This window comes from Apteryx rowi, unplaced genomic scaffold (assembly GCF_003343035.1).
Source record: "Apteryx rowi isolate R43461 unplaced genomic scaffold, aptRow1 scaffold_389, whole genome shotgun sequence".
Taxonomy (NCBI): domain Eukaryota; kingdom Metazoa; phylum Chordata; class Aves; order Apterygiformes; family Apterygidae; genus Apteryx; species Apteryx rowi.
In genome coordinates this window covers 288,183-301,400 of record NW_020450407.1, presented here as the reverse complement: position 1 = coordinate 301,400, position 13,218 = coordinate 288,183, and the positions used below count along the sequence as shown (strand labels likewise).

Here is a 13,218-nt window from a genome sequence, read left to right as displayed (position 1 = left end):
GGCGGGGCGCCGAGTGGGGATCGCCATGTCCGCTCCTGCTGGGCGGCGTCCGCGCCGGGTTTTGCACCTTGTCCCCGGGTCTGCCTCACGGCCTGGAGGAGCTGCTGCTGCTGCTGCTGCTGGAGCTGCTGCTGCTGGAGCTGCTGCGGTGTTTGCTGAGCGCTCCTGTCCTGATATCACTCCGCTGGCATGGAGGAGGAGGAGGTGGAGGAGGAGAGCATTTGATCATTGTGATGGTGGCAGGAGGAGCAGCAGCAAGCAGAGCAGAGCAAAGCGTTAGGCTGTATCAGCTCGGCGTTTTGCAAAGACTTCAGAGCTCTACTTTTTTTCGGCTCGGCCCGGATTGTTCATGTGTTTACTTTCCCCAGCCCGAGGATTTGCTATTTAGGTTCCTGTTGAAATGCAACTGAGCAGCCAAAGTACTTTGCGAACACGGTGCGGCATAAACACCAAAACTTTTTTCTAGAAGGAAAATACAATAAGAAAGCAGCTTTGCCTGTCTTTTGATGCTGTGCAGTGCGAGTGAGTGTGTTGAGTGTGCCCAGCGTGTGCTTGTGCTTGGATGTGTGTGTGAACGCGTGTGTGAGCGTGTGTGTATGTATACGTGTGTGCATGTGGAGGGGCGCGTGTGTTTCTCTCTATACATGGGGAGAGAAGGCTTTTGGCAAAATCTCCGGAAATCTCATGGAATTTATTTTGAAATAATGGATTATAAAAAAGAAAAGGGAGGAAAGGAACTGGTCTGATCTCTCCTGGAGTTTGCTACCCGAATTGCTGCTTCTCAGTTTGTTGTGCTTCTTTTTTGTGTTTGTTGGTTGTGTTTCTGGTGATAACCTTTTAGCACCTTCTCTCTTTATTTTCCCTCCCCCTCTCTGTTTCTCTCTCTCTCTCTCTCTCTCTTTTTAATGTTTTGGAGATTCTCGAGGGGGATTGGCTGGGGGGAAAGAGAAACATTTGCTTGGGATCGCTGTTTCCCTGATACATGTTGGTGCCCCCTCCCCCCCACGGTTCACTAAAAAGTATCCCATCAGGACCCCGGAGGAGGCTGTGTGTGTGTGTGAAGGGTAGGATAAAAAAGTTCTTCCAAAATAGTGTGCGCGGGGAAGAGGATGGGGGATTTTGCAGCCCCCGCTGCCGCCGCGAATGGCAGCAGTATCTGCATCAACAATAACCTGAACAGCAGCCTCGGCGGGGCCGGCGGGGCCGGTCTCGGGGTTAGCAGCGCTCCCCACGGTCCTGCTGCCGCTGCTCCCGGTAACAATAATGCCGGCGGCGGCGGCGGCGGCGGCGGCGGCATTCCCAAGCACAGCACCGTGGTGGAGCGGCTGAGGCAGCGCATCGAGGGCTGCCGGCGGCACCATGTCAACTGCGAGAGCAGGTACCAGCAAGCCCAGGCGGAGCAGCTGGAGCTGGAGCGCAGGGACACGGTGAGCCTCTACCAGAGGACCCTGGAGCAAAGGGCCAAGAAAACTGGCACCGGCGGCGGCGGCGGCAGCAAGCAGCAGCATCAGAGCAAACAGCAGCAAGATGCCGAGCCGGCCACGGCGGAGCAGAGGAACCACACTCTGATCATGGTAAGGGGATGCGGGACGGGGCAGGGGGGTGTCGCTGTCCGCTCGGAGTTTCGTGCTGGGATGAGCTGGAGGTTGCCCGAGTTGTTTTCCGGGGGGGACGGGGCTCGGCTAAACTTCGGCGGCGGCGGCGGCGGGGCCGTGGGCAGGGTAGGCGAGCGGGGCTGCCGGGCGACTTTCGCAACTCCTCGCGGGCTGGGGCGGGGGCAGCGGGCAAACTTTTTCCCCGGTCTCTTTAAAGAGGGAAGAACTGCCGCGGGGAAGGAGGGCAGGGAGCAGTGCCAGGCGCGATCGCGGGCTGCCGAAAGCCAACGAAGGGTTTTGTGTGCGTGCGTGTTTTGAGACGGCTTTCAGCGCGGGGGGCGCGCGGTTGCGCGGCCGTGCGCGGCTGCTCGCTGCCTTTTTACATCCCGCCGCGGAGGAAGGTGGAAGTTGGCGCTGCAGGCTGGGGGGGCGGCGGGCGGCAGAGCTGGGCCGGCTGCTCGCCTTGGCTGCCCCGGCGGGCCGCAGCCCGGCTCCCCGCGCGAGCAGCGGCTCGAGCGGAGCCTCTTCCTAAAGTTTCCTTGGGTTTTAAGGAGCTTAACGAAGAGCCGGGGGGGGGAGGAGGGAAGGGGGCGGAGGCTGAGCTGGTAGGAGCGTAACTGCAAGTAGGAAGCGGAGTTTCCCACTCCCAGGCTGCACCGATGATGAATAATAAAAGGAGGTGCGGGAGGCGGGGGGAGCCGGCACCCGCTCTCAGACTGAGCCCTATTCGTAGCAGGTCGTGGCTACGAGTCCTTCTGGTGGGGCGGCGGCGGCAGCTCGCCTTGGTCGCCACGGCCGGCGGGTGCAGACGGGCGGCCCTGCCGCGGGGAAGGCACGCGTGTCCCGCCCGTCCGCCGGGCCGGGGGCGGGCAGGGCGGCTGGGTCCCCGCCGTCTGCCGGGCTCACAATGGGCGGCGGAGGCAGGCGGGGAGGGAGCGAGGGAGGCGCGATGGCAGCGTGTGGTTTACAAGCCGCGCACGTCGCTCCCGCCCCTGCTGCGCGGGGAGGCGCGGCCGTGCGGGAGGGTCCCGCAGGGCTGCAGCTGCCGCCGGCCCCCGCCCGGGGCGTCTCCGTGACAAAGCGGCGCGGCGGCGGCGGCGGCGGCGGCGGCTCTGCCCCTCTCCCCGCCGCACGTGAAAAGCGGGAGCAGCGTGTTGAGCTGGGGCTGGGCCGAGCCGGCCTCCCTTCGCTGTGGTGCCGGCGCGGCGCGGCGCGGCGCGGCGCAGTCCCGCGGCAGCACCCGGCCCCGCTGCCGCCCGCCGCCCGCCGCCCGCCGCGGCCCGGATCGCCTCGCCGCGAGCAAAAGCTGCCCGGCGAGCGCAGCCTCCGCCCCCCGCCTCGCCGCTGACGAGCAAAACGCGGCTCCCGGCCGGGCCGGGCCGGCGGGGAGCAGCGCCCCCGTCTCGGGGCGAGCGGGGCCCGGGGCGAGCGGGGCCCGGCGCCGAGACAGCGCCGGCGGGAGCCGCGCAAAGGGGGGTTGCGTCGCAAACAGGAAGCAGAGAAACCTCGCTGACATCTTGTTGCTTTCCTGATGCTACGAGTAAAGCACAACCATATTTCTCCCCCTTCCCTCTCCTTTCCGCGGGGCTGAGGCTTTTAAATTCACAGTAACGAGGTACCCACTACACCACAATACTCCTCCTTGGCTTATGTCTGCTCCTAGTGCAATAACCGAGTCTTTTTTTCTGATCTAACTCTATGAGCAGGGAGAATCTTTCATCAGCCAAACTGTTCTCAAATCCATTTTCACATCCCATGCCATTTCCACAAGATACAGGAAGGTATCCAAGGTCCCAAGGTAGGAGACCTTGGAATCACTTTGCTCCAGAGAGGCGTTATGGTACGTTACCCGCACTTCCTGCTCCAGAACAGCTCCTGTGCTTCCAGGCCCTGTGAACTAGTGGTTCCTTGCGCTGTGCCTTTCTCCCCAAGCCCCACACTGAAGCGTTAAACACAAGGGTTTGGGTTATGCTACTCCATTGTTTGTTGGCCTTCCACTGAAGAGCTAGGACAGATGTACAAAGCGACGTTATAAGGTGAAAGTTGTGGCAACAAAGTGACAAAAGGAGGAAACTCAGTTACAGCTATCACTACTATTAATTTGTTTCATGTTGGGAAACTTGAAGAGCTAAGAGTAGCCTAATTTAACCATAGTTTGCTATGAAATCCATAATAACTCAATTTTTGTGTTATAATCTTCATGCCATTTAAGTAGACTGTATGTGCACTATCCTTTTCATTTTAAAAAGAGAAATTCTAATACTTTATCAAAAACTGACATATTTTCATCAACCAGATAATTTTTTTCTAAGAATGTGTACAAGAACTGTTATGGGAAAATGTAGAGGCATAATCTGCTTTGTTTCACTTGCAGAATGTTAATGATGATTTTTTGTCTAATGTCTAAGAATGTCTGTAATACACATAATGTGCAAGTGAAAGTTATACTTAAAACCTGAGAAATTGCTCCTTTCAAAGCAATTTAAAAGTATTTCCTTTGAGGTATTTATGCTTTTTTAGTAGTGGAAAAAAAGAGAAAACCTCTTCAGCTCTTTCAATCATAACAGTTTGCGAAGTTTCACATTTTGTATGCATCATGATTTTTATTTACCAAAACAATTCAACTTTATTTATTTATTTATTTATTTTTACATGAGCAGATAGTAAACTACATTTTGTTTTTTTCCCCTCTCCTTTATTCTTTGGTAAACTCCAGCTGAGAGGTTTACTGTCAAACAATCCTATGGATCTGCTGCTGTTTTATTCTTTGCACAATACCATTATTAAATTCATCCATCAGATTATTAAACTGCAAGTTTTGGAAATGAAGCAGTCAGTTAGGATTATGTGACCATAAATGCAACAAGGACAGCAAGGAATACTGTTTATAACTCTTTTTCATCAAGAGAGTAAGGCAGCCCAAAGGAAAGTAGTATTGGTGTGTGTTTGTCTCCCCTTCCAAAGTCAGAGATGCTGAGAGGGGAGAGGATATTTGTGTTGGGTCTGGGCTACTGGGAGGGAGGCAGGCACCCACCAAACCCTCTGGGAAGGTGGTGCTGACACACATGCTGAGGTGCCTGGTGGTAAGTTGGGTAACAAATATCAAGACTTTGAAAGGTGATTACCATTTAAAGACATGCATTCTGATTTTCTTCATTTGATAGAGTACAAACTATGTAGCATTTACAATGCTCCTTGACACCACCGCGACAGTTTACACCCTCACTTTCTGAGTTCATGAAAAGGATTATGTAGTTTCCACTGTTCAGGACTGTGTTAACTGACAAGCGGTTATCAGTGGAAGTCTTTTTAAAAAAGGGATGTAGGAACATGGGCTTGCCTGTATTTCATGAATTGCTGATCTACTCTGAATTTGTGTCTCGTTATAGACCAGGTTTTCACTTGCTGAGTTTTAGCTTTGAAATGTCTAAATTTTAAACTATTTTAACCTATTCTACTTGAGGAGAACAGTGAGGTTCAGAGCTAGTTGGCTCCCATATAAGCATTGACTGGGACATACACAGAAGTTAAAATTGTTTATAAATGTCTCGGAAAACTTTTTTTTTCCCCCAGTCTAAAGGCAAAAGTCAATATGTGTTTTCTCTGCCTTTGAGTTGGATTATTAAAATGCTGTACCAGCTAGGTTTTCAAAGGAAATATTGGGAAAATTTGCAGCCCGTCCAAAACTCTGCTGTTCATCTTCGGACTGGTTCCAGGAAACATCAACACATTATTCCAGTTCTTTGGTTCTTTGTGAGCTAATCTGTCTTCTCCTTTCCTGCTTTAAGTGCAGCATTCTTCTGGCTCTGCATCCATTTACTGAATGAGTGTGGTTCAGAGCTGAAAAAGAAAAACTTTTTTTTTTTTTTTAGCTTTGCCAGGTTAAATCGCCTGTGTCCCTCACATTGCTATTCTTGTCATTTTTTGTCCAATGAAACACTACTCCTGTGATTACCATATTGACCTTCTAATGTGCATTTATTAGCATCTGAGCTCTACTGTAAAGTGTAAAGGTGCTGTAGCTACTTTTTCCTATTTTAAAAGCCCTCAAGACTTTTCTTATTTATCATCATTATTATGGGTTTGATAGCTATTGTCATACTGATAGTTTTTAACCCTAAAACTAGCTCTTAGGAAATTGAGTTTTAAGCACCATAAACACAAAATGTTATTTAGACCATAGAAATTAGTGACGGAAGTCAAATGACCTATTAGATCATCTTTTCTGTTCCCCAGCCAAGGCATACTATGCCAGCTCAGAGTTAGTTTAAAGTTAGCGAAAACACGGCTGACAAATACAGCATTTTCCAACACTGCTTTTTATCCACCCTGTGTTAATGCACTGCCTCATGGAAGTTAATGGTAACATTCCCCTTCTGCCTGAGGGAAAGGAGATGAGCAGGCTGATGGCTTCAGCTTGCTCTGCATCGGGACAGAATGACATGTTCAAAATCGTAGGAATCTGGTTGTATCCCCCCCATGTTGACAGATAGTCCACCACAGGAGAGTAGTTTCCCCCTCAAATCTCTCCTTTTTGTAGAAATAGGTGTCCCCAGTGAAAAACATAACTTCCTCATTTGTCTTATTGATTCAGAGCTACTTCTATTAATGTAATGGAGTGCCAAAGAATGCTATCAGTCTTGTAAGCAGTTTTTTAAAGGTTACAACTGCTATATTTGATGTGTATGGGTGTGTATGTTCACAAACCTGTGCATGTCTCTTACGCAGCTTGCTTATTTTTCATGTAATATTGCTATTTAACTTTCAGGTGCTCAGCAGTTTACCAGTTACAGTATAGGAAATGTCCATTTCTCTACCATCACAAAGTTGAAAAGGAAAGACCATTTTGGGATATTTCCTTTTACTTTCCAGAAGAGGTCAAATACTACAGTCCTCCTTACTCATGTCTGATGACTAAGTATGATTAAGCATCTCTTCAGTTAACAAGCTGTGTCTGATCTTGCTCACATTGGGGTAAAGTCAGTAGTGAGTGCAAAAGTGGGGTGATATCAGAATTAAATCCCAGGCCAGTAATGCTCCTTCTCTTTCATGTGCATCATAGGAGTCATCATATAGCCCTTTTTATTTTGCTCTTCCTATAAGGGTGGATCTTTGTGTCTTTCTTATTCCACAGCCTCTCCCACTTCTCCTTTTCATACCAACTCATGCTTGATGCTCCTGTGTGATTACTGTCCTTTCGGACAAGGAGTTTTTGTGTTGACCTCCTTTTGCAGGTAGTCAGTCAGCACAATAGATTTCAGCTTAGCAAACTGAAAGGAATGGAGAGATGCCTCACTTCAAGCACTGCTAGGCTCCAATGACCTGTCCCTGCTCTGATAGGAAGTGTGTCCCTGTACAACATAGTGGGTTCTGTGTTTACAAGCCCTAGTTAGAGGAGGGCAAGTTGCATTTTGACATACAGTAGCCAGTCATAGAGAAATCTGAGCTTCATCTTGATCAAACAGCACATGCTAAAAGTCCTGCAGTGAAGTTTTAGGCATTGTCAAGTTCAGGAAGAATGATGTTGGTGGGAATATGTCCAAAACTCAGTGTGCTAACACACAGACAAAAATATTAACACATGGTTGTTTTAGAAGAATTTGTTGCATCTAGGTTGACCTAAATTTATGATGACTTGATCTGAAGTTTAAGGTTTCACAAGTGGCTTAAGCCAGTGTAAACCTGAGTTGCCACCACTGGGGAAGTCTCACTCTTCATGCTCTTCTCTGTGGCCATATTTTCTTGCTGCCTCCCTTTTGCCAATGGCAGCCCTCAGACATGTAGCTCCACTGTCAGCTAGTTCATTAAGCAGATAAGGAGGGTAGACAATTTTTTCCTTTTCTTCTGGGTTAGCTTTCAGCTGGATCAGATCCGTGATTTGTTTGGCTGTCCTTTCTGTAGCAGCACAGTCTTACAACACTTTAATCCTCATGTGAAACTTCACCCTTACCCCGGGATAAACATCTGGGACATAGTAGTTAAAATGTGCTTACCTAGTAGCACACATTTTACCTGAGCTAAGTAAAACCTAGTGTAGATGCACATGCTTCTGTTCTTTAACATGCATGCTGGAACACAACAGGCTGTAAGAAGTAGCAAAAATGTCAGAGTTCATTTTCTCCTGAACACTTGCATGTATATGACATTTGGCTGCATATTACTCCAATACATATAATTCATGTGAGAGATGTGCTTGGATTAGCAGGAGTTTAAGGACAGGTCTGACAGCAAGGAACTGCTGACTGGAATCCTTCAAGAGTACTGTTTTGTGAATTGAAATGTGAGGTACAATCTCAGGCTGAAGTTATGAACCTGTACCAGGTTCCCAGTCTGGGATCTCACAGGTTTTCAGATAAGCAAAGTACTTGCACATTCAGTGGGAATTTGGGAGTCTTAGCAATTTGAAGTATTTATTTTCCTAGTTTGTCTAAGACAATGAGTCATAAAATCATATAATACTGATTACTCTTTTACCTCTCCCTCACATACTTCAGTTCCACAATGTCTGTAGCACAGAAGTCATCATAATCTGCTACTGTTTGCTTTCTGAATACTTGAAACCCAGCTTTGTAGGAGTTAAAACATCTTTTTAAACTCACAATAGTTGAGAAGATAGCAGCTGCTGAAATTTTGTGCTTACAAGAGGGGCTGAGCTGTCTTCTTTTAAGGCTTCCTCCCTTTCATACTGATTTTGTTTGCCAACATATGCAGCGCAAATTGGCAAGGAAATATGAATGCTTGAATGTGTAGTTGACATGGGAAGAGAGAAAGGTGTCCACCTATGGGAACTTTGCATTTTCTGTAGGTTTGCATGACTGTTAAGGCTAATGCTGCAGTGCTGGTGGTAGCATAGATGGTTTATCGCTGTTTGCTTGCTGTCAGTTTTGCACAGCCAGAAAATACACGGAATACAAAAGAGGTTTAAGTTTCTGACTTTCAGAATAACTAAGCTAATACATAGAAAGACCAATAACTCAGTTTTTCCTTCCCATATATATATATTTTTTTAATCAAGGCCACTTTCTGTAACATTTTCATATAGAATTCCATAAGGTTTTCTATAAGGCTTTCAGTTGTCAGCTGTCAGCAATCGAAGCTTGGTGGACTTGTTTCTTAATTGTTGCAAGTGTGGTTGTTGGGCTGTACTTGCTCCCCTCTGCCTTGCTTCACACTTCAGTCTCCTCTCTGTTTTTTTAACTAGGTGCTATACAGGAGTGTTTCAGGCTTAATTAAACAATTATAGCTTAATTTTTCTGTAGTCTTTGAATTCAGACAAATATCTTTAAATATTGCAGTGAAGGTGTAGCTTTTTTATGTTGTCTTTATGCAACTTGTGAAAATCTCAGGCCTGTTCAGTAAGTCCTCGGTTATTGTGCACTGAGATAAAAAGCAGAGAGTTGGCCCCTAACCTTACTCTGACCCAGAGCATTATCATAGCAAGGAGCCAATATGTCTATATGTATATATTTATATAAACCAGTATGTATATATAGCAGTTTTTAAACTGTGCACTAAAAGCACAGTAAAAGGATTTATGATGCAAGGATTAATAAGGATGGATGGTGATCAGTGATTAATTTTGGTGGTGGAAGGGGATGTACTAGTGCAGTAAGTTAAAGAACCACTGATATGAATCCATTTTCTGTATTTTCAGCTTCCTTTCTCTTTTCTTTTGCTCGTATCTATAATCCATTGTAGTATTTTGGCACTTTTTCCCTGTGTTTAATCTAAGGGAGGAAGGGAGTTGGTTATGGCAGATGAGATGCTGGAAGAGGCATGGGAGGTATTAGGTTTTTTTAATCATTTAAGGTATTTCCTTATATTAAGGAGGATAGACTAGCACTTAGCCAAAAGAGAAATTTTAGCATTTCCTGCCACATCTGTATATGCAGAATATTGTGTTTTCAGACTCTCTAGTATTTAAGAAAATGCCTTTAAAATGTAGCTGTCTTAGCTGGCAGCGGTTGTCTTTGGACTGCTAAAATGTTACAGTTCAGCTGTGATTTTTGTTGTAGTTCATTTTTCTCTCTGAAGCTGGTGGCTGTCGCTCTGATTTCTCTGGGTTGAATTCCAGTGCATAATTGAGACAGCACAGGAAAAACTGTTGCAAACATTAAATAACCCATTTTTATTGATCTTTTTGGCAAGCAGTATCTGTATTCATAACATATATTTTTAGTTCTCACTGAAGCAGGTAATGTAGCTTTGAAGACTTCAGCAGACTCCTACTTTTGACTGTAGACCTCTGTAACTAAATGATGGCCACATTGTTTGAGCTCCAAATTGGCTGAAGTGTTCTGGCATGTAATCTGTGATAGGATTTGAGGTAATGGGGCAAAATTATCTGTATCCATTTGTGGACTGAGCTTGCAGTCTTTGCATGTCAGTAGAAGTGTAGATAGCATGCTGATAGCAAGGCTATCTTTTTTTCCTCCTTTGATGACAGAAATAATTTGTGTTAACTAGTTTAGTAGGCTGAAAGCTTATTTAAAGTCTGGATCACTGCAATTTTGAAGGTTCACCTGAGAAAATTGGCTTTCCATTTTTTCCCCCTGAGGGAGTTACCTGTTGTTAGAGATTTAAATGTGCTTACCTAGGGTGCAGTATTTTGGGGGATAGAGTGATTGCATCTGATGTAATGCTCCATTTTCCTCTAATACATTTTAATACATATCCCACTTAATGTGAAACAGAAGATCCACTTATTTTCTCTCTTCCACTTCATTAAAAAAAAAAAAAAAAACTTTTACCATTATATTTATACCAGGTTTACTGCTCACTTTTCCTATCAGTAATATTTTTGTTGTGGGAAATGCCTGCAGCGGATAGTGATAATGGACATTTGTAAAAGTAGAATAGCAAAACAAAATTGATTTTGACTAGTGGCATTAAAAGCTTCACCCTTCCCTTCCTCTCACCCATTACTGTGGTAAAGCATATGGGAATCTAGTTACAGCCCGAGACAGATTCTAAGAAGTTGGCACAGACTGTCTTTTTTTAAAGTTGTTTTGGATATTTGAACATGAGACATACGCTATCTTGTTTTTTTCTTTTTATGTCAAAATACCAAATATTTTGAGAAAGTGATTCCCCAAGAGTGGCAGACTTGTCCCTTTTTACTGTAAAGTTTCATGCCATTTAAAGCTGGTGATAAGAACGCAGGTGCTTACCTATCCTTTACGTAGCTTATCCACATGAAATATCTGTGTTCTCATAGCACACAGCTTACGGTGTAAGAATTTTACTGTAAAGGATGCATAACCTTGTCAGACTGCCTCTTTCTGGTCTTTTCAAACGGCACCACCTCAGGGCTGGCTAGATGAGGCAGCTGAGGCAATTTAGCAGTTCGTTGCCATTAAATGGGGTGGTACCACACTCTCCTCCCCTTCTTTCAGTGCTGCAGTCCTGTCCCCATGTCTGCGCCAGTGCTGGCCAGACCTCTTGGTGAGCCAATCTGTGACGTTAAGCTAGCAGGAGAGTTACCTGCCTAGGAGAAAGATGCGTCTAATTTTGGGGGGAAGGTGGGACTGCGCAGCCTGGAACTGGGGAAGATGGAAGGGGAGGGGGAGAAGGAGGGGGGGGGCAGAAGGCACTATGTTGGCAAAGCTGTTTGGTCAGCTCTTGCCTGTCCTCTGGGGTGGTTCTCTCTGGGTTCCCCAGTCAGCCTCCTAGCTCAAAATGTGCTAGTTGTGGTGTGTTGCTGTACTTACTTTAGAGTGAAATATTTAGGCAGCTTATCAAGCATCAGCAAGAGCACCATTAGAAAGGTCTTTGGGAATACTGATATGGTTACCTGTAAGGACAAGGTGATGATCTGAGCTGTGAAGTGGGATGGGGCGAATATCTTTTCTCCTCGGGGAGAGTATAGTCCAAAGAAGACCTCACGCTGGCCACAGTGTGGACTTGTATCGGGTAGGCCATCCCTGTCCTTCCTGTGAGAAAAAAGTAGTTGAGTTTACATTTTTTGTTTCCTAATGTTCTTCTGTAAAATTGATAAAACTTTGTTCATTTCTCTCTCATAAGAAAAAAATGACTTGGCTTATCTTTACTGTATGGGAATTGAATTTTCTTTCAGGCTACTTAGATGTATTTATACCGATCTTAATTCCATGTAGAATAATAGGCTAGGTAAAATGATTATGAAAGGCCCATGCAAAAGGTATCACCATTCCTGGAATGTGGTACCTTGCCTTACATACCAGACTGAAGGTATCACTGAAGTGAGCTGAGGAGTCCTGATGAGAAGTAGTTTTAGCTTAAGTAGCCAGAGCTTGCTGCTGGGGCTTGAGGAAAGCCATACTTGTTGTCTGCAAATACTGGCAAATCAGTTGTTTTGGGGGTTGGGTTTTTTTGTTGTTGTTAATATTTTTGCTTTTGGGGGGGAGGGGTTTGCTTTTCCAGATCTTAAGTTCATAAAGGTACTACAGGATGTTACGCATCTGTTTTTTATCCACTGTTGTTAAATCAGGTGGTGAGGATTTTTTGGTTTTGTTCTGGTTTGGGGAATTCTGAACATTTCTAGTGGTGCAGGTAATGAATTTATATGGCAAAATTGCTTAGCAAATTTAAGCCTGCTGACAGACTTGCTTTTCATAGTTACCTGTTGCATATTCCTTGGAAGTCATCCACAAACTGTAGCAATTCATGTGAAACCACCACCCAAGTGTCCTTTTACATGTTACTAACAAGTAGACGTGTGTATTTTAAGTCAAAAAACCCTACTTACATACATCTAAAGTTGGTTAAGTGGTCTATTTTTTTTCCTGATGAGTTAGTTGTTGTCTTGCTAGAGCAAGCTACATTTCAATATTTTTTTCCCCTCTCTATATACATTCACTGCTAATATAAACAAATTTGCAAACTTGATTGTGATGAGAGGTGGAAGGCAATATATATTGCAAATTCTGTATTTCTCAAACCAGTTAAACAAGTGGGAAGTATTTTATGCAGTTTACAATGGTTCGTGTCTGGCTGTGTTCCTGTTTTCTGATGGATCTAGAGAGAAATGCTGAGGAGTGCACCACAGGCATTATATTACTGAACAGCTATGAGAGATTTCCCTTCCCATGGCTGGTAGTGTTTCATATTTTTAGAAGGGAAGGAATGAAGTTCTGTCCCTGGAATCAGAGTACACTACCAAACAGCCAAGATTTTCAGAAAGATTGTTATAGATTTGGCAATGCAATAAGTAATAGTTACAATCATATCCTTCTGTTGGCTGAGCAATCCAGTCTATGCCATAGTGTGTGAAGCCGGTGGTTAACGCTTCACATCTTTGGGGTGGTTAATTTAAATGCATACTGTTAAATGGGTGAGCTTGGAAAGTAACGCCATGTTTCATCAAACCTACTTGGACCTTCACTACTTGGGCCATTAGTATCTCAGGCAAAGGGATTGAGGTTTTTCCCTAAGACTGCTTTAAAAGTGCTGTAGAGTGCTTTGTAATATGGTTTGTATCATTTCCAGACTTAGAGAGCTTTATCAGTATGAGGTGACAAAACTAAGTTCCATCTGCAGTATTTTTTATTTCAGCCATACTACTGAGCCAGTAATGTTCCTTAATTAGTAGAACACTCATAATACTGAAACTTCAGTAGGGGACCTTATGTTATGTGACTATCCT

General features: G+C 45.3%; 1 protein-coding gene across 1 annotated transcript in view; it reads left to right on the top strand.

Annotated features, from left to right (window-relative positions):
• The first annotated feature begins 1,109 nt into the window (after nucleotides 1–1,109).
• Nucleotides 1,110–13,218, top strand: part of MAML3 (mastermind like transcriptional coactivator 3) — a 246,643-nt gene continuing 234,534 nt past the window's right edge. Inside the window, exon 1 of the mRNA XM_026074448.1 lies at nucleotides 1,110–1,574. Coding sequence (XP_025930233.1) covers nucleotides 1,110–1,574 — 465 coding nt within the window. The remainder of the gene's footprint in view (nucleotides 1,575–13,218) is intronic.